The following is a 25,870-nucleotide window of genomic DNA, read 5'->3' as shown; positions in this document are numbered from 1 at the left end:
ACATTTCACAATATAATGTATTTGCACTCTGGTGTCCAGAGACAATCAATGCCGTGTGTTTTTGTGAACTTCGAGTAATTTGGCTAATACATGCTAAGATTCAGGTCATTGTCCGATATTCCAGGAAGCCAGTCATGTCTAACAGTGGCCATCGGTCAAATGTTCCGAAGTCATGGCTGTGTTGACGGTGCATGTCTCAATATATCTGTAATCCATATGTATTATATTTGTACTATAGTGACACAGGCGTCCATTAAAGATAAGTGTATTAGGCAATACAACAACCAATAAATTCGTGGATCTCGGTCAAGCACCATAGTGACATGCTGATCGACGCTCATGAGGATGTTGATGGAGCAGGCAATTGTAAAGTCCCAACCGAGGCCTCATTACATGTGATTCCTTTCATATCAAGTAATTTAATGAGTGTGTTAGACAGCAATCGAGCGATTATATTCAAGACAGGTAAACTAAAGACAAGCTAAAAGCCTGTATATTCGGCTAGCTGTAGATGTCCGATCAAATGCATGGCCGTTTGGTGTGGGTACCCACCATATGTATAAAAAAGCTATGTAAATTGCATATGTCTGTACTATATACATGGAATGTCTATCTACTCCTGGCCGAGTCGCTGCTTCAGATACTGAAACCTCTGCCTAAACTCCTTGCACGCTTCCTCCATACTGTGGTGCAATTGCATGACATGACACAGACACTGCTCAAGATCCGTCATTTCATCAGTCAGTGTCCTATCGTGCTCTACCTCATATGTCTCTTGCTTTATTGGCCGTTCCCTCCAGTCATCCGGCCGACTGTCCAACATCACAATGTCTGCCGAGCAATCAGATTGATCGGATGCTGATTCCAATGTAACAGTATCAATTTTTACTTGAGGAGACATCCATGAGTGAGTATTCCGTTGGATGTAAGGCCAGCTTACTGTGGCTGCATTGCTGCATGCAGGCGAGACAGGCTGAACCCGGCCGAGCCATACACTGCTGATCTGTACTTGTACAGTAATCACAGCTTGGGTCCATGCGTCCTACAGCACTCTGAGCCGTATGGCGGTTTGGCCGATGCTCTGAAACTATCTATTGGTAAATGTGTGACATGGATATTATATGCTACATACCCTGCACAATGGAACAGCGCTGCCTACATCCACAGCATGAATCTCCAGCCCAATATCCAATGCATGGTATGTTGTCGGCCACACAGCAATCACATCCAGGGTCCCTGAACTTCAACAGAGGAAATGGATGCATCGTTTGGTGATCAGATGAGGTTAGCCAGAGGTTTTGTGTGAGAGAGATGGTGAAAGCCCTAAAGGCCGCAACAATGGACCCATGTATTATCCAACGTACCGGCCACAGCCGGCCGAACAAATCTTATGTGTTTCGGACTGACATACAATCAGCTTTACTTGTGGCATTTGCAGTAATACAATTCGTTGCAATCAAAATTGGCCGAGTGAATTAACTAGTCACAGCCATAGTGAAGAATTTTAACTTTTCACCAAGACTGCAGTGTAGGGGATAATATCTCCACATGGCCGAACGTTCCCACTAATTGTCAGTTTTCTGTGCAGCGGGATTGGCACTCGGCCACATATATATCATACACATCGACTGTCTACCACATGTCATTTACCAAGGGAATAAAATGTGTGAGATTAACGTCAATTGCTACTGAGTGCTGGAGAGCATTTAGAAGATGTTTTACTTGTCTCAGGTCAACCTGAAATGATTGAACATGCTCCGTGATATCTTCTATCCGCTTAACACAATGAATTGTAACATATCCATCTGTCCCGCTCACCCTCTTCAATCCATTGCATCATCACCCAACTCATTCTCTTAAAATGTTAGATGTGCCTCCTTTACTATCGCAATGTTTTCCAATTCGAAGTCAGGGATAACTCACCCATCTAGTTAGTGTTTGATCATCTTAAGGAAAGTGTATCAATGTCCATAACTCATCAGCCCATTGAAGAATATGTAAACAGCCTGGGTGGTGGAATTACCTAAGTCTGACAGCTGCATTGCTCCCTTACGCATATTTAGCAATGTTTTCTGACCAAATACTCAAAGAATATGAGGAAAATAGATAGACATTTACGTTTTCCATGGCAACATTGAATACGCAGACATTATATCTATATCTCTACCATGTTATTTGCAAGGAACACGAAATAAATGGTGCCTATTTATGCTGTGACTAATTAATACCTTAATACATTATAAATAGAATGCCGTTTTTAATACACGTTACTTAAATATTCATGTTCTTGATATATTTCTACATTGTTCCCCTAACAACGGAAACATTAACATTGTACAGTTTCAGAGGATATCAGGCCATGGATCACAAAACACCAGACAAACAAAATAAAAACCTATTGTGTCATGTCACTTCCAAAGAACACGAAGGACACAATATTCATTTATTCCATATGCCTGCTACAAAAACACATAATTTTCAATACACTTTCTCAATGTTCTGTTTCAATTATCCACATATACCCGGCTAAATTTCCGGCCAGCCATATCAGTGTTCGGTCGGGTCGGCAAATGTATCACATGAAATAATATATTCTGTTCTCCCACATTAATGGTGATAATAATTGTTGGCTCAAATAGTTCCTTTGACCGAGAGCTACTGGACCGATACTGATCTGTTACCATAGCTCACCGAGGGGTCAGTGCAACGGCCGATAAAGTCGAGTTACTGATCTCAGTCGATTTCATGACCACCAGAGGTGACATGGTCATGACCGACCGAAGGGATCACAGGGTCATGACCGACCTAGGGGTCACAACGTCATCACAGACCGAGGGATCACAAGGTCATGACTGAGGGATCACAGGGGCATGACCGACCTGGGGGTCACAACGTCATTACAGACCGAGGGGCCACATGGTCATGACTGACCGAGGGGTCACAACGTCATGATCAACCGAGAGGTCGCAACGTCATGATCAACCGAGAGGTCGCAACGTCATGATCGACCAAGGGGTCACAATGTCATTACCAACCAAGGAGTCACAATGTCATTACCAACCGAGGAGTCACAATGTCATTACCAACCAAGGAGTCACAACGTCATTACCAACCGAAGTGTCAAAATACTATCATGGGCCGACCCATCATTTTCAACTACTTACACCCATGGGCCCACCCAATAATGGAGCAATAGTAGCATTACTGGGCTGGCCTGTCACTTTCAACTATATACACCCATTGGCTATAGGCTATACTAGTACTATGGGCCCATCCGTCAAGATCGGGTACTTTACTAACTACTGGCCCATCCGTGTATTACCTGTACAATATGCCCATGGGCCCACATGGGATGGCCCGTATAGTATGGGCTATTGTCCCACTGGGCTGACCGTAAGGTACGGGTATAAGTTACTGCAATATGTGATGAGGAGAGCGGCCCAAGTGCAGTTGGAAGGGTGATGTCCCGGTGCTAGCGTTGATGGAGTTCATGATGTGAAAACGTACGCGTGGTAGCGCACGGGCCCACCCCTTCTGGTTCCTTTCCACGTGAAATCTAATACATTGGTTAATTGTTTTGTTCATACGTTCACTCGCACCATCCGTCTGAGGATGATACGAGGATGACATCTTTAGTTTAATGCTGGTCAGTTTATGCAGGGACTTCCAAAAACGAGAGAGAAAGAGCTTATCACGGTCTGATATGACATCCAACGGAAGTCCGTTCTCGCAGTACCAGTGGTCAAAGAACACCACTGCGAACTGTTCAGCGGAGATGCTATCATGACAAGGTACGATCCGCAAGTCTGCGTTGAGGCGGTCGGTCATTGTCATGATCATGTTGTAGCCTTGATCTTCCGGCAGAGGACCGATGAAGTCGATCGCGACCAAATCCCCACGAGTGTCGGGGATTGGCAAGGGGTGCAGTGAGCCTGTAACCAAGGTTGTTGGAGATTTGTTCCGCATGCACTCCATGCAGCTTGGTATATACGAGTCAACCAGGTCCCTACGCATGTTGGGCCAGTAATACGAGGAACGGAGAGCTGCATAAGTCTTGTCACTGCCGAAGTGACCCGATGCGTCGTGCGCCAGATGACATAATTGTTCCCACAGAGGATTCACGTGCGGGACCACTAGATGGTCCACGACGTAAAGTAGTCCATCCTTCTGCATCAGGCCGGGTAAGGATCCTACCAGAGCAGTCAGTTTCTTGCAAAAGGGGTCGTCTACATAACTGTCGACAATGCTTTTCAGGAACGACTTGTCCATCTCAATCCTCAGGGCTGTCTTCACAGCGGCTGCGGTTAACGGAGTGTCTTCTACGTGGAGATGGGACAAGGCGTCTGCGCCTGTGTTTTCCTCTCCTTTGAGGTATGAGATGGTGAGGTCGAAGTGCGCAAGGTACTCGGCCCAATGGGCCTGTCATCGTGAGAGTCCTTTTTGCGTTATGAAGTTTTCGAGCGTCCTGTGGTCAGTGTATACCTGTACTGGACCTCCCAGTAGCTCGACGCGCCACTTCTTTAACCCACGAATGATTGCGAGTAGTTCTTTTTTGTGCACTGGATAATTCAATTCAGCATCACGCAGTTGGGTGGAATCGAATGCCACCAATCTAGCAGTCTCCCATGTTTCTCCCCACGACAGTACTGCACCCGTTCGATAATCTGAAGCATCACAGGTCAAGAAGATCTTGTTATTGCCAGGATTGTCATGGTCTATCGTCGTTAGACACTTAGCGCTCGTTACCAGGTCCTTGATTGCCTGGAAGGCAGTTGTGTGTTTCTCCGTCCACAGTGGGAACACGAGATCTGCGGCTTTCATTGTCAGTGGAGTCAGAATGCGCGCGTGATCCGCGAGCGCGGGTAGGTGGTTGGCGAGGTAACAGACGAGTCCCAGGAATGCACGAACGTCGTTCGACTTCCGCGGTGTGGGCCAGTCTAGAATGCGCGCGACTTTGGACTTGTCGGGTTCTATACCACGCGCGGAAATGTGATGTCTGAGGAAGTCGATTTCAAGGTTGAACAAGGAACTCTTTTTCTGTGAGCAAAACAGGTGGGCGGCCCATAGGGCCAACAGTACTTCGTGCACGTTCTGCTCGTGTTCCTCGAGGGATTGAGACCAGATGATGATGTTGTCAAGATATATGTGGCAAATTTTGCCTATCAAATGCCGTAGTGCTGAGGACATGTGCCGTTGGTGAGCCGCGGGTGCGTTACGTATGCCCATTGGCATCACGGTCCATTCGTATAATCCCCAGGGAGTATGCACTGCGAGAAGTTTCATATCATCAGGGTGTACCTTAGTCTGAAAGAAGGAATTCGTCATGTCAATTTTACCAAAGACTTGACCTTTCGCGCAGTCGCGTAGGATCTCATCGATCCTTGGAAGCGGATGATTATCTGGAATGGTGTTTAGATTCAGTTGGCAAAAATTGTTCACCCACCGTGGAAGAGCAGTTGGATCCACCTTCGGTATGATGAACACAGGTGAGGAATGTGGGCTATCTGATGGGCGCAGGCGCCCAGCCTCCACATGTTGATCTAGTAAGACTTTCCATGCCTCCCTATATTTTCTCGGGCAGTCTTAACCACGTTTCTGTATCAACTTATCTGCGTCCTTCAAGTGTACGCGGAACAGTACGTCTGATGGTAAGGAGTCGTTGTGTGGGATGTCCGCCAGGAAATGGTCCACGAACTCAAGTTTCAGCACAGCGTCACGTTGTCTCAGTTGTTCTTCTGATGTGAGGCACACAATTCGTTCCCATACTGCTGCAACGACGTTGATTCCCTTCAAGGGCTCGCAGGAGTTGTCCACAAGTGTTTTGTACTCCAGCAAGATATGCTTAAGTTCGCGCACCACCTCCAAGTGAAGTTCACGCATTCTGGGTGGTGACGGTACCAAGGATTTCTTGCTTGACGTAGCATGTGCTTGCAGGTTCAGAAGGTCGTAGTCGTGATCTTTTACCGTGCACGTCCGGAGTTCGTGATCTATAACAATCTTGTTGTGGTGCAGGAAGGGACCACCAAGTAGGAGGGTGGTACAAAGGTTTGGAGCGACAACGGCGCGTACACTGCGAGAAGTATAACGGGAATCAATAGAAGTACAGGCGAGTTTCACATAATCCGATAAAAGAAATGCTTCCTTCTTGTCTCCAGAGAGAGCGACGTTGAAGGGTACAGGCGTTGGCAGTTTTCTTCAGCGCAAGCCGAGTTTGAGTACAAGTTGTTCGTCAATCAGAACTGCAGCGGAACCATCATCAATTAGTGCGGACACACGGACAGGAGATGAGACAGCAGGACCGTCAACATAACAGTCCCAAAGGAGAAGAGGAGTGGTTAGTGGGGCCATGCACTCATCTGAGTCTGTACCGTTTCCCAGAGCCGCGGAGGGCATTACCACTGCCACCATGTTTTCGACCTCTACAGAAGCAACCGTGTTTCCAGTCTTCCTACCCTTTTTTGATGCAATTGAAGCTGCAGTGACAGGTTTGTATGTCACGCCATCAGGGAATCCTTTGTTGCACGTGCTTGTCGTGTGACCTGCAAAGGGCTCTCAACACTTGAAACATTCGTCGTGTTCATGCAGGAGTGTGCATTCTTCATCTGTGAGGGGTGGTATGCGCACGAACGCGCCCGTTTTCCCGGTTACGGTACGCCCAGCTTTAGAGTTGTATTGTGAGGAGGAATTAAGTCTTTTCTTGCCGCCGTTATGCAAGTGTTCTGCACGAAGGGCAGCCTCGACTGCTTCCTTTTGTTTGGCGATGATCCGCAGGCGCTTCTCATCCAAGAGTCGGGTCTTTTCAACCCAAGGTCGGAAGTCAGCGATGGTCGAGATCTCCTCTGAGTGGTACTCTGTTCTGAGATCGGGGTGCATGTGCGCCTCTAAATGGTAGCATAAGTTCAACTCAGTTAGGTGTGAGGGAGTACCACAGAGAAGAGTGTTCTGGCTCTGTACTTCAATTGCCCATTCGTTGAACGGCTTATTTCCTTGGTTTGATGACAACAACTTTCGCCTCGTGACGTCCGCCCAGTCTGATGGTAGCCAATATGCCCGGACCTCCATCATGTACTCTTCAAATGTTAGTTCGTCCATCCGTTCTTGGTCGTTGAGGTACCACTCTTGTATAGAAGGTTCTTGCATACCCCACGCTACCTTACCGACCTGTTCCTCAACGGCGATGTCCTTGTGTCTGAAGTATTGGCAACAACCCATCTCCCAGGTGTGGAGTACCTCGGGAGTGATGTCTCCCGGCGTCAAGAATGGTGGTTTGGTAGGCGCAGGTTGGTCTACACGGGCGGTTTTGGTTGTGGACATGTTGTACTGGTTATATGCACAATAACAATCTGAATTTGAGTCTGAGTCTGATATGTATCTGCATTTGCGAGTACTAGAGGATTCCTGAGTCGTTGATGTAGATGACTGAAGATGTTCGTCCATTTCTGGTACAGCGGGTAGCGTAGATACAATTGATTCTATAGGGTTAACGAATTGTCGACGGCGGCTACACGTAACCAACGGTTGAATGACAGATGGCTGTGAATGGTGGTACGACAGTTTGAATTACAGTGGGAATAACGGGACAGTTGGTTCGGTTCAGTTGTTTTCCCTTGTTCGGGGAATACAGTTATATGGTAGATACACCTTTTTAGGTCGTTTAAAAAAAGTGGAAACTACCCAAGGGTAGAAACACTCAGTTCGGAGTTCAGACAAGAGTAAACGAGTAGAAGTGTATGGGATTGAATGAGGATAAGAGACGATGGTCAATACATGCGGTACAAGCTTGATATAAATAGGAGTCAGTCAAAATAGCAGCAAACAATGCGGGGTGTCCAATCAATGTCCGATGCCTAAGCAGTATGTCTGATGCGTAAGCCCAGCTTACAGTAAGTTGTGGTGCTTTTAAAGCGATGTTTCTCCCTCATCTTGATGACAATGCAGGAGATATCTACCATGGACGCAGAACCTGAACTAGCTGTTGTATGTTGAGAAGCGGGTGGTATCCAGAATAAGAGCTGATGCTTGGGCCCTACCACTGTCACTCATCATGGAAAAGGGGGTCGAACTGTGGTCGTCATAGGATATCTCATATATATGTGTCGGATAGAGTTGGATGAGAACCGAACAAAGTAATTGTTCCTAGTGTTTGGTTTCATTGTAATGGTGGCCTCGATCATGCAATCTTCATCTCAGAATGCTGGAGGATTTGACATGGTGCATTGTTATGGTTATGATAACTGTTTCATCAGAACATCCCACAGCCAAACAGTCTTGTCGTTCGAATTAGTGACGATGTGTAAGTTGAAGTACTGTCGTGTGTGGTCCACTCCTCAAAAAGAAGATTGCTTGGATGATATTGTCAAGATCAAGGGTTGCTCTGAGTGGCCTTTTGCGAAATGCTAGTATATAAATGCAGGCTGGTTACTGCAGTCGCACATGGATAATTATGCGCCCCTGTACGAAACTGATGCGTCAAGGCTCTGACAGAGGAAAAGAGTGCGCAAACATCGATAATAGTTACACTGCCTCTCTCAACAAGTTGATTATTGTGTATGGTCCACTATGAGCATCCCCCCGAAGAAGATTGCTTGTATAATATTGTTGAGATCGAGGCTTGCTCTGAGCTGCCTTCTCGAAATACTGGTATATAAATGCAGAACTTGGTGCATAGATATTAGACAATGTGTCTTCGTCGTCTGAAGTTGAAATATGCAGACATTACCTGAAAGAATACATAGTAGCTGATGAGTTGCCAATAGTATTGCAAAAGTCTACAGATGGGAGGAACCTGGGCTGATCCTAGACTTTTTTCCTCCGAGTACAATGGTGCTCTCGCAACAATTAGCATGATCAACTTCGATGCATTGCACAAGTCTCACAAAGAAGAAAAAAGATTGATGGAATAGCAGAAGACGTGAAGAATGAAACGATTGTACATGATATGCTTCTCCTGTATTAATGACCATTGGCGTGCGGTGGAGATGCGCAGCAGTGCTAGAACCTTGAGTGGGTGTGTCGGAGGTAGAGGTCGCGGCAGGCTGGGATTGAGATGACGAGGCCTGGGCATGCGCCTGCCTTTGCTGCTGCGGCCGTGAGCACAGAGCAACACATAATGCCTGCACAGAAATTGCTGAACCACGGCAATAACAAATAGACAAGAAGGAAGAGATACCTTTCTGTCTGGTACTGTAGCAACTTCGATGATACGAGGACCACAAGAGAAGATGGAGTGCTTTGGGTATTGCTGGAATTTGGTTTCTTCGTCAGCATTGGAGTGAGAAGGGTGGAAGGATGACGAAAGTCATTCGAAAAGAGCATGTGGAATGGCAGATAAGGATGGATCAGGACTGCTAGGTTTGTGGGCAAGGGAGAGAGTATGGGTACCACGTGCTGTAGAGAACTGAGAAAGGTCAGAAAAGAGCTTGTCCGAAATGGTAGAGGGCTCACTTGGGTGTCGTCGAAAAATCCTGGTGGTATTCGACGGGCCCGGATAGGTAGACGTCTGGTAGCATCAGTCTAGAATTCAATCTTAAGATGATTGGACAGGGTAAAGATATATGTCACGTACGTCCTTTGACGACTTTTGAATTTGGACCTGCAAGTGAGGTATTAGTGTGGTTTGAAAAGCATGATGTATCTGGACTCGCATGAGGAATGGATAGTCAGTCCTCAAGGCAAGCTTCTTTGAGGATGGTGTAAGTGTCCCATATGTATGCATTTTTGTCATTGCTACCAGTGACCAGCACTTTTCTGTCAGCAGAAAGGGCTGCGCAGCTTAAACAATGTTCATGCTGGAGGGGTGGACCGACTGGGAGGTTTGTGTTGAGATTCCATAGACACAAGTACTGTTTTATTCCATGATGCACTCACCTTAAGGAGGCGGTCATTCTGGAACAAGGTGATGGTGTCAACCCAGCTAGTCTGACCCTCCAGAATGTCCCAAGTGGTTGTCAAATCGAGCCATATCCTGTGGAGATTTTTTCGAAAAGGGAGTCAATTGAGATCACACACCCTCTGTCGGAAATCCCCAGGGGTGCCTTGCAAGCATTCTATATTGGGACACTATTGGTGTGCCTGCCAACTGCATTGCGACCGAATTCCCAGGGGGCGTGACTTAATTTGAGGCACTTGTAAGCAAGGCACACACTAATTTTGGATTGCAAGCAGTGCTGTGATTCGACGTCGAGTAATAATAATAATAATTTGGTATTAATAATTAATCAATCTTCGCCTTCACCTCCTCCCATCATTGTGTCTTCAGCTGCCTTTCTGTATATCTGTGTACTGCTAGATGGCCCCAAACAGAAATGCAGACCTGGGGCGTAAATATCTTACTTCAACATCAACCAATAACCAAGTTGATTGTCAATACTGTAACAGGTCATTCTTAGCACATGGGATCAAATCTCATGAACAGAGTTGTTTGAGACGATGGGATAAGAAGAATGCCAATAAAAATTTTGCAGCACTTGCAGTGCATGCAGTAGAGAAGGAACTTCAAAGGAAAGGTACGTTACAGTGGTCATCGATCAGTTTAAGTACTCATTAATAATATTGATACCTTATCGCATGATTGTTAGCGGCACATCGAGAGAAACAGTGGAATCATAGGAAGCAGACAATGGCTTCTGCTGCTGCTGTGTTGGTCCCTTCGGGATCGGCCCTGGATGACACAGAGTCCTTGCCCGCTCAAGATCAGCAACCTGACGACTTTACTGTGCATCCATGGTCTGAAGATGGTTCAGATCTCATTGATACAATGAGCATCAGTGGAGATGCACACCAACGTATGTGCTATTCTGACTCTTGATGTGTTCCCCTCCAAGACCCTGATTATCCAGGTTCGGCATCAGATACAAGCATGGGCACCACACCTATTCCAAATATGCTGTCATCACTCCCAACTGTGCCTTCAGCTCGCTCCAATCTTGACACTTTCAAGACAGAGTACCACCCGCACAGTGGCCGCACGACTTCTGTGGAGATATTCTCCACTTTTGGACGCAAAGAGCATCCACAGCTGCCCATCATCGACGAACAACCCTGGCAGCCCTTCACTTGTCATGTGGACTTCGAGTTTGCCGAGCTTGCACATGGAGCTGCTTTGAACAAAAATCAGACAGATGAGCATTGCAGCTCATCTGGAGGATTGCGGATGGCCAAACGAAATTCACTTTCAAGTTGCATGGAGATGTTTCCAAAGCCTGGGATAGGGCAGCCACTCAGATGACACCAGTGAGAGAATCACAAGATGTTCTTACTTTGCAGTCATATTAGTTGCCTTAGTTCGAGAAACATACCATCACCGTTCAGCACAAGTGAGAGGACCTTGAGTACAACATGTATATGCGGCCATTGTGGGATTGGGCCCTGGACTTACTGCAGGACCCTTTACTGATGCCACATTTTGTTTGGGATGCGCAGCGATTATACAAGCATGACAGTACACGCTATGAGCGCTTTGTACATGAACCTTGGACTGCAGATAGGTGGTGGAATGTACAAGTATGCCATGTCTTACTACTATTGTTCATTTGTATCTATTAAGTAACACCATTTTCCATATGTTTAAATCACAGTCATCTTTGCCCGAAAATGGTGTGCCATTTGCATTTATATTATATGCAGATAAAACACATCTCTCTTCTGCTGGCATGGTTAAGGCATACCCGGTCTTCGCTCGATGTGGAAACTTGCCTGTTGGTATCAGAAATACCGATGGGCTCGATGGTGGGTGAATGGTTGGGTGGCTACCAATAGTAAGTGAATCTTAGTTCCGTCGAGTTTCACTGGTGAAACAATTCTTTCGTGCAGGTACCTGATGACTCCAAGGAGGATGGCAAACTCATGTACGTCAATCTCAAACGGGTTGTATGGCACAAGTCATTCCTCAAGCTACTCGAAAATATTATAATCTATGCTGAGATGGGGTATGCATATGTGTGCTATGATGGCATCATGAGGTGGCTGTATGCATTCATTCTGCTCTTATCAGCTGACTATGAAGAGCAGTACTTCATTTCATACTAATTTCTGATGTCGTTTTCTGATTTAATCTCTCAACAGATGCATGATGGCACTGATACAAGGGACCAATTGTCACTGCCCCTGCCCTATCTGCCTTGTCCCTTCAGACAAGCTATATGACAATGCTTCCACTTACCCAACTTGATCATCCAACAATGCAAAAGCTTTTGTGGAGTTATGGACCAGGGACCATGCAGCTGGAGAAAAGGCACTCAAAGAACAGGGCCTGCAGCCTGTTAAGGTCAGCGCTTGCAATTAAATGTACTAATAATGGTCGCATCTAACTCATTACATTATAGAACGTCTTTTGGAGTGTCCCAAATTCCGATCCTCATGACACAATTTCACAGGACCACTTGCACATCTATCACATGGGTCAATGGAAACATTTGTTTGGTGAACTCAAACGGTGCATCGCGGCCCTTGGACGCAGCGCTGAGAAACAAATGGATGACCAGTGGGTTTTTAATGATTTATCTCACTCTGCACTATCAGACTAATCCTATTTATTAATTCCTCACAGATTCGATGCCTTCCCGCTGTAGAGACTAATATCTCTGTGGGCTTGCAGGGATCTAAATTCCCATCGTCTCTATCACTTCCTAATATAGCGCGACTCATATCTCATCCAGCACACTTGAGCGCTCTGTCGGCCGCTCGCGCACACGAGCACTTCGGTCGCGCATCCTTGGTTCCGTCGCTCGTCCTCCGTCCATCCATTCCATGTCCGTTTGGTTCGTCGGTGCATATTCCCATTCTATTTCCAATTATTCTGACATATCTCCGGCGCTTATGGCCATATCTCATATGTTTTCCGTTATGGACCCTTACATTACATATTATCTTGTATCTGCTTCACTTCTCGGTTCGCTTTAGTGCTTGACAGCGCTTAGTATTACTTAGTATATATATACGCACCTAAACTGGGTAATGATCATCTTTCTGCCCGCACATCATTGGACTTTAAGTCTAAAAATCTCTCCCTCATATCTCTTAATTATCTAAGTACAATACAAGCGCCGCGGCCGTACATTACTAGAAACCCTGCCAAATTAGTTCATTAAGAGTCGCTCCGCTCCACCACCCGCACGCGCGCATCACTCCCTCTCAGCGTGTGCTTCCATTATAAGTTGCGCTTCGCCGCTTATCGTCGCCCGCCATCGCTCACCAGCGCTTCATGTCGCTTTCGTTTGCTCATCGTCGCATGCCTTACCAGGCCTGACCAAGCGCCCGGCCCAGTGTTTCCCTCCACACATATACTTAGAGGAACCTTCTCAGTAGCAATCCCCTTGGGTCGACACGTATCTCGCTCATTGAGGACTATTTGAGTATATCTCATACCACCCTTATCACCACACTACCAATTCCTCATCTACAACTGGAGCCCACCACGAGGGGATCATCTGAGACAACCGGTAGGTTACTCAGGCCTACTAAAGAACATGTCGCAAGAAACGAAGTCTTGGAAGAATTCTGAAGAGCGGTCACCTCTTCGCGCCTATCCACCATTCAGGAAATTTTGACCCCGGTCAAATACAAGTGCCCGCAGAACTTCTCGGAGCCTATGCACCCCGATCTATCCGATGTAGAGACTGACATCTCCGCACATATCATGTTTAGACCTCCTATCCTTCCCTCGCGTTCGCTCAAGTAGTACACTGACTGGGGACAGTCAGGATTCAAAGTTCATATGTGATGTAGAGACTGACATCTCCGTGGCCTCGTAGAGGTCTAATTTCCGATGCATGTTGAATGCTAATCATTACCCGAATCATTCCCTATCATATCCGACTCAATACACACCGAACCCGAAAATCATCGGACATCGGACATCACATCGGACTATCGGATATCGTGCACACTTTCCTACCTATGTCCTGTGTCATTTTGCTAGCCCCACTAGGTGCGTAGTTACTTGTTTTCACATTGCTAACATTGTAGACCACATTATTACATGTCCGCAGCACCTCATGTCTTATTACATAGGACATCGGACCCGAAAATATTGCGCTACTACTTTCGCCTACATGGTTCCGGACTTCTATGTATCTACATAAATATTGGACTCCCCATAGCATTACCATCATCCAAGTAGAGGAGAGCCGTTCTCCGACACTTAGGGGTCAAACCCGATATTTTGTAGTTCTTAGTTGACATTGCGAATATCATCGTTCCTTCACCGCCCGTACCCGTCATCGTTATTATTGCGCACACCTCTCGCTTTCCCGACGCTTGCTATAGTGTTGCTATTAGTTTCCGATACCCCGAACCCGATAACCCGAAACCCCGAAAACATCGGACCCGACGCTTTTTGCATCAGACATCGTAATTATACCTTCGGACATTGTTTCCCGCGCTCGGACTATTGACCCCACATCACTCACTGACCCCCAAAACTATTCCCAGACCGCAGACCCCTGGGTCAAATGCACTTGTCTCACCAAGTATAGCAGACCAGGCAGTGCAAGACCACAACATATAGATATCAGTTTGGAGCCATCTTTGTATAGCCCCACTCTGTGTTGTATTCCTACACCGCGATGGCACAATTTAAACCACTTTGATCGGGTTACTAACATTACATATAGTGACAGCAACAAACTTCACGATATCTCCAAGGTATGCTGTGACTTTACAGCTATCAGTTCTTCATATTGATGAAGTCACTCCTCTGATTCTGATAGCAAATATTGTACACTGCCCAGAACATACTTGCGCACACAGAGGATGAAGCCGGTTATGCACTACTGCAGTGCATAGCAAGCTACTTACATATCGACATGTATATTTCACTCGAGGTCCAAACCAAAAGCACAATTGCTGTGGGGAGGGCTGAGGTATTTGAGTTTCAGAACCACTTAGAGGTATGTGCCACTGTGATTCTGAGACTGGTTCACATATACTAACTATCAATTCACTATCTCAGGAGTACATCAAAATTGTCAAAGAGACCGATCCTGACATGATCAAAAACTGGAACTTTTCTAAGATTCATTCCAGAAAGCATATATTCGATGACATCATGGCGAAAGGTGCTGCCCGCAACTTCAGTACTTGACCAAATGAGAAGCAACACGGGTCAATCAAAAAGTGGTATCTATGGCAGACCAATCATAAGAATATCGCTGATCAGGTGTGTTAATTGGTATTTCGCTCTGCACCACTGATTTTGTGTAATATTAATTAATAGATCCTTGAGCTTGATCATAGGAGTGTTGTCTCCGGATTCATTAGTAGCCATATTGAGTACCTTGATGAGGAACGATGCAAAGTCCTGCTCTCGTGGGATGAACTCGAGGATATGGATGAGGATGATGACGAGCTGTTTGAAGAACATCTTCATATTGGTTCACCCCTCAAGAATCATACAAGCTTTGTGCAAGTGGAGGAAGAAAACAAGTCATCACACGCCTTTCACCAGTACCGGAAGAAGCTCGCAACATTTCTTAATCACTTCCTTCCCTCCCACAACATACCATTGCCGGAGGGAACAACATGGTTAAAAATTACAGCACATGACTAGGTGATTATCTTTCCTTGCTGTTATTCAATTCTGACTTTGCGTGTATCAAAAGATCCATGAACATCATTACTTAAAAGTGCACTACAAGTCTGCCACTGACTGGTTTTTTTTTAAAAAAAAATCCAATTTTTGTCCATTGAGAGTGATACTCTATGTAGGACAGTACTATGTAGTCTAGGAGCCCCATGCTCCATGCTCTCCGTTGGATTCCCAAATGCATTGGTGTAGGGTGTACCCCCACCAATCCGCTGTTCCCGCCAGCCGTTTTAGATGGGCAATGAAGCACGGAAGAGGTGACTTTAAGTAAAGATCGCGTGATGAAGAAACTAACGTGGGAGGTGATAACGCATGCTCGGCCACTTGCGCAGACCAAACAGAGATCAGGTGAGGTGTATAACATGAATAGTAAGTAATCTGGGGGACAGGCTTCGAGACCATGTGGCAGGGTTGGTGTGCGCCAGGTTTGTCAGTGAAGGTTACTTTGGATTCAGTTGGTCATGGTCCCCAGGACTGAGCCGGTGATCTCGTGTTGACGAGCGAATGTTTTCATATTAGGTGGGGATAGGATGTTGGGTGCATTAGGCGGTTGGGGAGGATTATTGCGTTGTCTAGTGTAGGTGACTCTTGCATGGTATTTAGACGTGTCTGCGCCAGGAATGTCAATCTGCTCTCGGAATAGGCATACAAACTTCACCTAGCGTGGGTGTCAGATGACGAGTAGTGTTCACGTAGCGTGTTAGATGGGAGATGGTGTCAGGGTCTGCTAGGAGGTATGAGAGGGAGCTGGACTTTCTTCCTAGTGCACAGGCTAATATGTGGCGTTCTCGCTGATACTGCGGACATTTGAGCAGGTAGTGATGGATGGTCTCTTCTGTCTGTGGGCAGTGGAGACAGTCTGGAGAGTCGACTTTGGTGAGGCGAAAGAGATGCTGATTCAGTGGGATGTGATGAGTATGGAGGCCGAGGATGAGACCTGTGAGACGCTTGGGGAAAGAGGAGGTGAGTTTAACAAATGAGCGGTTGAGAATGAGAGGATCGACGTGTTGAATTCGTGGGTACTGAGGGGAGGTGGGCCATATCCCAGCCCACCTAGTGTGGGTCTGGACACGATATGCTTGCTTGAGTGCTGAAAAGCTAAGCAGCAGTGAGCCGTTACGGAGAAAACGGGGCACATATTACAGTGACCTATCTCCGTATAATACGAGGGAACGGACATGCATAATATCCCGTATGATACGGGCCAGCGGACCATGGGCCCATGATAAAAATATCCTCGACTATGACGGATGGGCCGGGAGGCAAATTATTCCCGATGGAGACGGGTGGGCCCATGCAGGGAATATATAGAGTAGATGAGTGGGCCGATGTACATGAATATTAGGTAGACGGGTGGGCCGAGGTAGTTGGATATTATGCAGATGGGTGTATTAAGGTAGATGTGTATGAGATAGATGGGTAGGTACTTGTTATCACATTCACGGGTGGGCCCAGACACATATTAAATTAGACGGGTGGGCCGAGGGTATTATAAAATATTGTATTAGACGGGTGGGCCCAGACGCATATTAATTAGACGGGTGGGCCGAGGGTGTTGTATGGGATGTTGTATTAGACGGGTGGGCCAAGGGTGGTATAAAATATAGATGGGTGGGCCCATGTGTATCATAATTGTAGACATGATGGAGCTGAGGTAGTTGTACATCAACCAAATCAGAGGAGGTAATAAATCAAAGTTACCAAGTTCCCGGAGCAGCAGGTGATCTCCTGACATGGCCTTTGATGGTGCACAGGTTGTCTTGCAGAATGTGGAATCCGGGGTGCGAAGCTTGTGTTGCCCTACGAGAAGCCAAGTTCCGACCACCAGAATTTGAGTCAACTGTACCGAGCTCCGAGTTCCGAGTTCCGGGACCCGGAACTCAACACATAATTTAGTTAATACTTTCCGTGTTAAATGGCCAACCGAAGTTGAGATGTTTCTGAAGAGAGCAGCAGGTGCTCTCTTGACATGGCCTTTGATGGTGTGTAGGTTGTCTTGCAGAATGTGGAATCCGGGGTGCGAAGCTTGTGTTGCCCTACGAGAAGCCAAGTTCCGACCACCAAAATGTGAGTCAACCGTACTCAGAGGAGGTAATAAATCAAAGTTACCGAGTTCCCGGAGCAGCAGGTGATCTCCTGACATGGTCTTTGATGGTGCACAGGTTGTCTTGCAGAATTTGGAATCCGGGGTGCGAGGCTTGTGTTTCCCTACAAGAAGCCAAGTTCCGACCACCCAAATTTGGGTCAACCGTACCGACTTCCGAGTTCCGGGACCCGGGAGTCGACAAATGAATATCTGATGACCAGCACACTTCCAATCAGGTAGTATTTCATTGAGCAATGGATAATAATACATCTTTGACAGCCAAAATTATCTCAGGCTCCCTTATCTGATCCTCTCTATCTCCACCCCCTTTAACACCAAAGTCCGGACATTCAGCATTCAGTGTCTGATTTCCCAAGATTAACATCCAGCATGAACGGTTCTTCCCCTTCCACTCCTGATAGTATAAACATCTGGCGCACTTGGGCCCTGACTGTGACTTATGAAGCAGGGGAATATACCGAACAGAAATTCAAGGCAGAGAAGACTGGAGGAGGCCCAGTCATACCTTCCCCCAACCTAGACACTGATCTGGTGATGGCGTGCGATCGCTTGGCTGATGTACTCATAAAGGCATATAAAAATCCCAGTGGGTCTTCCTGCAGATTCGGAAAATTCATTTTATCATTCAAATTCCTGCATGACAGTTCAGATGCAGGTGGATATTGCAAGATATAGCAAATTGATCTCCCCGAAGGACACCGGGCATAATGAACAGAGAGAGGCTAGGTTGCTTGAGAGGTGTCCTCCTGGCCATGAAGGCAAAAGGTTGGTCGATGAACCTGCCACAATTCTCGATGCATCCGGTGCCATCATCGCATGGTACCTCCCAGACGCCCTGACCGACACCACCCAGGTGTGTAATATACATTGTTACTCAATGGATATTGAATATCAAATGGAACCTACAGAAGGAAATCAGGGAAGCCACCAATTTGCTCGCTCCAAGCCTCGAAAAAAGTGTAAGGGCTGATGGCAATTGGCGAACTAATCAAAAGTGGTTCAACCGGGGCTCGGAAGATGTTGGGGCAACTCCCGGATGCATCAATTTATCTCCGGCATGGTTTCAACAGGGACACGAGGTAGGATCTGATGAGATGGTGATTCCGGCAGTCATACTCACCAATCCCAAAGAATGTGTCCGATCCGGAGGTATCTGCATCATTGAAGGGACCTTCCTGCGAGAATATCCTCAAAGCCATTTCAAGGCCAGCAGCCATCGCGTCCGCGGCACTCAGAGTCATGCATCCTGAGCAGTACTGGGCAGGGTTGCGAACCTTGTCAAACCTAGGACATATAGCAGTAAGCAAGGATCTGCCACAGATGCCGGAGGCCCTGCAGTACTGGGCATCGGTGTTTAACACCCTCTCCATCATTTCCAATCGGGAAACCCCAAATCATCGAGACCATTTGTCTATTGCTGAATGCTTCGACATTCTAACCACCGTGGGGAACTATTCTAATGCTCGGATGACAATGCCAAGCCTTCAGCTGGAGTTCAAGTACAATTCCGGCTGTATGATTGCGTTTTCCGGAAGGATTGTGAGACATGGAGTTTATGATGTGGAAGGGGATCGGATTGCTTGGGCATGGTATATGAGGGATTCTGTTCACATTTACGCTGGTGTTCCATCATGTGGATGGGCTAGTGTGGATGGTCCATACAGTGTGTGAAAGATCAAACAAAGAGCATGCATTGTGACCTATATACATTCCAACAAATGAATACCATGTACCAATAGTTATCTGGACCTCAATACTCAATTGTGAGCATTTGCGAAGTGATATATGGGACTGAATAATTTGGATGCGAGCCTCGGTATTCGATAATCGGAACTTGGGACTTGACATATGGGAGTCCCGAGTGCCGGGGTACTGAGTCCCGACACCCGGACCTCAGCACTTGATATTTGAGACTGGGGGAAGATGTATCAATATGCTCAAATTAACATTTGTTATTGCCGTACACATTTGACAAAACCCTGAACCCCGACATTGTGAACTCGGGACTCGACACTGTTCTGAATACCGAGTCCCGGAAGCCCAGGTCCCGAGTCCCGAATTTCGGAGTTCGGGGTTCGGCGACCCGGAGCTCGGCAACTGTGTTGGGTGTCAGGGTATCCGGAGCATTGGAGATCGCATGTGTCAGTATTTTGCATTTCATGGTTCATGTTTGGCTGACACATGCGATCTCCAATGTTCCGGATACCCTGACACCCAACACAGTTGCCGAGCTCCGGGTTGCCGAACCCCGAACTCCGAAATTCGGGACTCAGGACCTGGGTTTCGGGACTCGGGACTCGGAGCTCGTGACCTGGGACTCGACAGTGTTCTAAATACCGAGTCCCTGACGCCCGATTCTATAATCACGAAAGATTCCATAATCACGAAAGATGAACCATGAAACGCAGAATACTGACACATGCTATCTCCAATGCTCCGGATACCCTGACACCCAACACAGTTGCCGAGCTCCGGGTCACCGAGTCCCGAAGCCCGAGTCCCGAGTCCCGAATTTCGGAGTTCGGGGTTCGGTGACCCGGAGCTCGGCAACTGTGTTGGGTGTCAGGGTATCCGGAGCATTGGAGATAGCATGTGTCAGTATTCTGCGTTTCATGGTTCATCTTTCGTGATTATGGAATCTTTCGTGATTATAGAATCGGGCGTCAGGGACTCGGTATTCAGAACACTGTCGAGTCCCAGGTCACGAGCTCCGAGTCCCGAGTCCCGAAACCCAGGTCCCGAGTCCCGAAACCCGAGTCCCGAGTCCCGAATTTCGGAGTTCGGGGTTCGGTGACCCGGAGCTCGGCAACTGTGTTGGGTGTCAGGGTATCTGGAGCATTGGAGATTGCATGTGTCAGCCAAACATGAACCATGAAACGCAAAATACTGACACATGCTATCTCCAATGCTCCGGATACCCTGACACCCAACACAGTTGCCGAGCTCCGGGTCGCCGAACCCCGAACTCCGAAATTCGGGACTCGGGACCTGGGCTTCCGGGACTCGGGTGCAAGATTTTTGAATGCATAGAATATTTTACATCTTGTATACAATGAACACTGAATGGGACTACACTCCTTTGCCTTTCCTCAATTTCTCTAACATGTCAGTGTACATCTTCACCTCTGCCATCTTGGCTTTGATGCCCTGATCTTGCTCCTCCATCAATGCTTCCATGCGTTCTTTAATCCACCTCAGTCCCATAAGTGGTGGAGTCGAAGTGTTTCTCAACTTCTCTGGAAGAACCAAAGCATCATCCTCAACATTAAGCTAGAACAGATAAGTCATCAATCAAGGCAATTCAGCTAACATCTTACCGCCCAATACTGGTAGTGAGAGACGCAGGAAGCCATTATTTCATCCCACTGCCATGGTTGATCCGGGATTGTGGTGTTTCCCATCCACCATGGACATGTATATGCAAACACAATCCGGGACGGATGTCCTGCAATTGCCTCATCATCAAATGAAAGGAGGTGGAATGAAAAGACGTCGTCCGGAACCGTGTTCCAGGTTAGCATGGGATACAACTTAAGGATATAAGCGACAGGGACCGGAAGAACCGACACGATATTCTGTGAAGCTGAGTACTGCAGGAGTGGTGTGACAAAAGTCTGCTCAAATTTTTAGCATTGACCAACAAAGTCATCAGGGCAGTGGTAACATACATTCATCTCCCATTGCAGCCCAGCTTTAAAATACTTTATCCGGTCAGAAGATAGACCATTGTTGGCAGCTTCCGTCTGATATTGAGAGATGCATGCACGGACCCGCGATCCAGCCATTGCCAATGTGCAGGAAATAGTTCCAAGGCTCAGCTTCAGGGGTCGGTAATGGCTTCCGGCATTCAGAGTGCCAGAAGTGGATGCAGGAGTTGCAGGCATGGCTAATACAGGACTATGGCGCTGGCAATGCAAGTGAAAGATGGTGAAGATGTGAAGATAAGAATCACTGATGGATGGATACGAAATTCAAACTCCGACATGGGCTGACCCGGACAATTCCCGGGCCTCAATTATGTATGTGGAAAAAGGGACTTCATGAGAAAACAATGTTCATTCATCTCCAGCCTCTATCAACACGTTTTGTAGGTCTTGAAAAGCTGCCTGCGCATCCTGTGCGAGCAATGAATACATTCGTGATTGCCTTCCGGCATAGCATCCGTGACCCAGAAGGCGTTTCTCCAATGATTCCTGCATGTGGTCGCCCCATTGGGTTGCTTTCCACAAAAAGAACTTACATGTCCAATCCATCTCCAATTTGACCAATATCATTTCTTCCCTCCATCGATCTCATAGTGCCTTTGCCTGAAGCCAATGGACTCGGTAAACTTGGCATGGGTCCAGTCAGGTAACCGTGGGATATGACATGCAAGCAGGAACTCACATTCCTCATTCCACGATTGATCAGGACCCCCGAGGTCGACTTCAACAGACCAAAACCAAGCCAAAGATTCATTTCGTTGACCTCGGGCATTTGGGTCGCCCACTGCAGTGCTGATTTTGAGTTGCTCATGAAGCAGGGGTTTGTATTTCTGAAGCTGGTCTTGCCCCGGCTCAAGTTTCATTATTTGCTTCCTGGTCTTTGTATATATGCTGGCATGGAGGGAGACTGCCTGCTGCACCGACGTCACCTGGGACCAAGCTCGAGTTTTCAGGGCCTGGGATTTGGCCTGCCTAACGGTTGTTCGGAACAGGATGGCCTTGTTGCAAAGGTAAATGCGGAGATTGTGAAGGGCATCATTGGCCTGCCCTTCACGAAGAGACATCTCCAGGGGAATCAGATCCTCTGCCATGCATCGTCTGCATCTATCAACCCCCAGGTTTGATGGCAACGGGATTACAGTGAGCTCGGGAGAGTTTGTCCATGTATGAGATGTCTCTGTGAAATCCACCGGGTCATCATCGAGATCATCTAGAATGTCTACGTTCAAGTCCTCAGGTTCATCATCTGCATCAAATCCCTCCCCGAGATGTGTTAGAGCAGACCGAGCAAATCCATCTATCTGGCCTTGGAGCCGATCGCGTTGACGGGCAATGTCTAATCTCTGTGTCTCAGTGGATCTTCTTCCGATCCTTCGGACCTCGATGAGCAATGCAATCTGAGCCTCTTCAATTGCTAACCCTGTTGATATCCACGTCGCCACAGATCTGCGAGAGGGTGCTGCATTGCGGGCGTTACCCTCCTCTAATAATCTAAGCTCGATCTCCTTTTTGCTTGGTGCTGAGTGCAATATTAATTCAGACCTCGATGGAGACAATGGAACTCAACGTACCCTTTTTTATATTGATCTCATATTCATCCATCGCCGCAGGATCATTCAATCTGCTTGACTGAGCTATCCTCTCCCTGGCTAACCATTCTGTCTTCAAATGTGAGGGTGCTGCTTCATCGAGTCTGTCAAATGCCTTTCCACTTTCCAAGATGCCATTCCTCGCCAGCTTGTATTTCCGGCATAGAGTCCTTTTCATGCGAATCATCTTGCAGAAATTGGAGTCATTCATCTGATAATCAAGGCATTCCTTTCGGTGTGGAGATGACATTCCCCAAGCAGCAGGGGAGATCAGATTGAGCCATGCCCATAGCGTCTCCATGATTTCTCCATCGATCCGACCAATGCCTTCAATAAAGTTAGAAGCATATCGGACATAGCAGCTGTCCTGATGGCCATGAATGTGCCACAACTGTTACGGACTAGGATAGTTCGAGCTCTCCCTAGGCGGATTGCCTAATCTGATAGCGGGCTCGCTATTGGAGAGACGGGGATCTTCTCTCGAATGAGAGGTTCGGGGGTTCCACTTAAGGTAGCGTCGGCTTTCCTTAAGGTGCGGCTTAGACTGAGTGATTGGGATGATCACACAGAGGAAGTTCTGATGAAAACCTAGTAGAATCAAGTAGGGAATATACATGATTCTGTCTGCTCTATATACTGTCGTCCGTGTGCACAGACCAATACTACGTTCGGTAGGTAGCTGTAAGTGTGTCTATACAAGGGCATCTTATCTGATGCCATGTGGTCGATTATCTATACATGAGGCTTACCATGCCTCTCTTATCTGTCCTCAAGGCGTAGCATGCCTTTGAGTCTAACTGCGCATGCTGAGGCATGCGGCTTGTCTTCTGACCATGAGGCAGAGCTTCCTCATGATCCGGGTCGAGGATCATCAAGGTCCGTCCAGATGTTGCCTAGGCTGGTCTAGGTCATCTAACGGCATCCAGGCCATTCTAGGCATCTCTACGAGTCTCCGTTGAGTCGGTAAGTCTTCCAAGACGGTGCATATGGTGGGATAGGGGCTAAGGTCATGATGACCTCCGTAGGAGGGGTTCTCGGTTACATGTTATTGTAACACAACCCAATTCCGGGAATGATGGTTAGTTGTGGTGCCATGTCTAGAAATCGACTTCGATCCACCCGAACCCGAAAGTGTTTGTTGTATTGACAATTAATATCATAGAAGGTGACAGCCCTGGTGATGCCTTCCATGTTGTGCCGGGAAGCCTCGCAAAGGGCGTAGTCCATGTTCATTTGTCTGCAAGTGACCCATGGTTAACTCGTGAATGAGGAATGGTGGATGTGGCTTGCCTTTCGCCTTTCTGAAAATCCACCATGGAGTGAGGGACAAAGCAACCGTGTCTGGCACAGGCAACTCCCCCGATACCGGTGGACTCCAGCTTGTGCCGAGCAGCATTAGCTTGATTTACTGCCCGGTGGTTGTTGCAGCTTGATTTTTCCACCATGTCAGCAGCCTCTGCCAGATGCATTTTATACCTGTCCTTTCCTACCATGAATCCAAGCCCATCGGAAAGCCAAACTTCATCGAATGGCTTAATGGGATGCAGATGTTCGGCTTTGAAATTTCCATCCATCACAAATGACCGGGTGTATTTCCAGCTTGGATCGCTAGTATTATTATGGAGGCCACATTGGTTGAGAATAGGACTCACTCATCAAGCAATTCATCCTCTGACAACAGCACATTAATCCCTGGCTGAGGACACGCCGGGCAAAATAATGCGAGTTCTCCTGTGCTCGGGTTATCAGAACGATGGCCAAAGCCATGCCATTTCATTGTCTTCAACTGCCTCCACTGTCGAGCGACCCTCATGAGCTCTCTGTATCGGTCCTTGCAATGTGCTTTGTCAATATGATGTCCAGTAGATGAAGAGGGTAAGGCATTACCGGAACAAGGTGTGGAAACATGCTGGAGGTCATTCGCCGGAGCTTGCTGTAATAGTTCATCGCCGAGGTGCCGCATTCAAGGCTGTCCAGTAGAAAATCATTGAGCACTCTGAAGGTGAACACAGTCTTTGGCCTGTTGAAAGATGCAGGGAAAAATCTGTGTCGAAACATTTGAATGTCCGGACTCATGGCATTCGGACATTCACAACATCGAATCTCCAGGCGATGAACTCCGGACTTGTCTACAATGACCATGGTGTTTTCCTTTGGCTGGAACTCGGGTCCGGACACAAATGGCAGATCTTCAGGCTCGAGCAGGTCTTCAGGTTCATCTTCTTCAAACAAATTCACCGATCAGTGACCTCCGGACATTGTTTGCCATCATGGCCAAGTGTATAATGAGTCCCACATGAGCGAGACAACTCCGCTCAAAGAATCGCCCATTCCATTGACTGATCCAGTGGAAAGGATTGCTACGATGTTGACTCCTGCAACAGCCCGTGCAATAGAGTGGCTCGCCAAGACAATCTTGACATTTGTACACCCCATCCTGTTCGCAGATGATGCATCTCCTGTCTTCTGGTGGAGCTTCTCGATCAAGGAGGTGATGTAGATATGATTCCTGCCTTGGCAGCCATTGCCTGAGGTAGTCATTTTGACTCTGTATTTTGAATGCTTAGCCATAGTTTAAATGACACTCCAACATTGTACATGAACTTGCCATGGTTTTTGGGAGTTGCAAAGGCTCAAAGGAGCCTTGGTCCTGCTCATAAGTATTGTCAGGAAAGTCTTCCCAAGGAGGTGGTGCCTCAACAGGCTGAATTGTTGGTGATTCTGGGGGAGAGTTAGGCATGGACCTGTAGGCATGTCGCCTCGTGCTTGCAAGTGGGACCTTGACCCAAGTCTTCCTACCTTTGCTGCCCTTGCTTCCACCCTGTGAGATTTTTGCACTGGGGTGCATCTACCTATCTTCATCTTGTTTACTAATGTTGCAAGCAAG

General features: G+C 47.2%; 7 protein-coding genes across 7 annotated transcripts; 3 read left to right on the top strand and 4 right to left on the bottom strand.

Moving 5' to 3' along the window:
- Window positions 1-4,644: 4,644 nt before the first annotated feature.
- On the bottom strand, window positions 4,645-4,866 carry HD556DRAFT_1194340 (uncharacterized protein; the record flags this gene model as incomplete). The annotated part of the gene is made up of 1 exon (XM_041296246.1): window positions 4,645-4,866. A coding segment is annotated over one exon (222 nt), but the record flags the coding sequence as incomplete, so codon positions are not given.
- Window positions 4,867-10,288: 5,422 nt separating this feature from the next.
- On the top strand, window positions 10,289-12,569 carry HD556DRAFT_1312729 (uncharacterized protein; the record flags this gene model as incomplete). Its single annotated transcript, XM_041300696.1, has 10 exons — window positions 10,289-10,505; window positions 10,578-10,784; window positions 10,839-11,177; window positions 11,442-11,502; window positions 11,577-11,595; window positions 11,626-11,727; window positions 11,812-11,927; window positions 12,211-12,265; window positions 12,324-12,481; window positions 12,548-12,569. The coding sequence occupies 10 exons, from the start codon at window positions 10,289-10,291 to the stop codon at window positions 12,567-12,569; spliced, it is 1,296 nt and encodes a 431-aa protein (XP_041154752.1).
- Window positions 12,570-14,804: 2,235 nt separating this feature from the next.
- HD556DRAFT_1312728 (uncharacterized protein) lies at window positions 14,805-15,547 on the top strand (the record flags this gene model as incomplete). The annotated part of the gene is given in 4 exon segments (XM_041300695.1): window positions 14,805-14,888; window positions 14,951-15,056; window positions 15,076-15,157; window positions 15,235-15,547. The coding sequence occupies 4 exon segments, from the start codon at window positions 14,805-14,807 to the stop codon at window positions 15,545-15,547; spliced, it is 585 nt and encodes a 194-aa protein (XP_041154751.1).
- A 2,801-nt stretch (window positions 15,548-18,348) lies between these two features.
- On the top strand, window positions 18,349-19,058 carry HD556DRAFT_1220930 (uncharacterized protein; the record flags this gene model as incomplete). Its single annotated transcript, XM_041296805.1, has 3 exons — window positions 18,349-18,543; window positions 18,599-18,769; window positions 18,822-19,058. Coding segments are annotated over 3 exons (603 nt in total), but the record flags the coding sequence as incomplete, so codon positions are not given.
- A 1,701-nt stretch (window positions 19,059-20,759) lies between these two features.
- On the bottom strand, window positions 20,760-21,574 carry HD556DRAFT_1448736 (uncharacterized protein; the record flags this gene model as incomplete). Its single annotated transcript, XM_041307481.1, has 3 exons — window positions 20,760-20,960; window positions 21,008-21,304; window positions 21,359-21,574. The coding sequence occupies 3 exons, from the start codon at window positions 21,572-21,574 to the stop codon at window positions 20,760-20,762; spliced, it is 714 nt and encodes a 237-aa protein (XP_041154749.1).
- Window positions 21,575-21,742: 168 nt separating this feature from the next.
- Window positions 21,743-25,332, bottom strand: HD556DRAFT_1409083 (uncharacterized protein). Its single transcript, XM_041304108.1, has 7 exons — window positions 24,871-25,332; window positions 24,636-24,814; window positions 24,274-24,582; window positions 24,044-24,220; window positions 22,966-23,375; window positions 22,102-22,913; window positions 21,743-22,041 (listed from the first exon to the last, which is right to left on the bottom strand). The coding sequence occupies exons 1-7, from the start codon at window positions 25,123-25,125 to the stop codon at window positions 21,961-21,963; spliced, it is 2,223 nt and encodes a 740-aa protein (XP_041154748.1). The 5' UTR covers window positions 25,126-25,332; the 3' UTR covers window positions 21,743-21,960.
- Window positions 25,280-25,649, bottom strand: HD556DRAFT_1539136 (uncharacterized protein; the record flags this gene model as incomplete). Its single annotated transcript, XM_041309706.1, has 2 exons — window positions 25,592-25,649; window positions 25,280-25,531 (listed from the first exon to the last, which is right to left on the bottom strand). Coding segments are annotated over exons 1-2 (255 nt in total), but the record flags the coding sequence as incomplete, so codon positions are not given.
- Between the last annotated feature and the right edge of the window lie 221 nt (window positions 25,650-25,870).

This window comes from Suillus plorans, assembly GCF_016647745.1.
Source record: "Suillus plorans strain S12 chromosome Unknown HD556scaffold_79, whole genome shotgun sequence".
Classification (NCBI taxonomy): Eukaryota; Fungi; Basidiomycota; class Agaricomycetes; order Boletales; family Suillaceae; genus Suillus; species Suillus plorans.
Note: the sequence above shows the minus strand (reverse complement) of the source record. Positions and strands in the feature narration are given on the sequence as shown.

Coding starts and splice junctions, on each gene's coding strand:
- HD556DRAFT_1409083 (XM_041304108.1), bottom strand. CDS start 25,125: ATGGTCATTGTAGACAAGTCCGGAGTTCATCGCCTGGAGATTCGATGT. Junction 24,815..24,870: donor TGTTTCCACACCTTGTTCCG/GTAATGCCTTAC, acceptor GCACATTGCAAG/GACCGATACAGAGAGCTCAT. Junction 22,042..22,101: donor TTGAAGTCGACCTCGGGGGT/CCTGATCAATCG, acceptor ATCCCACGGTTA/CCTGACTGGACCCATGCCAA.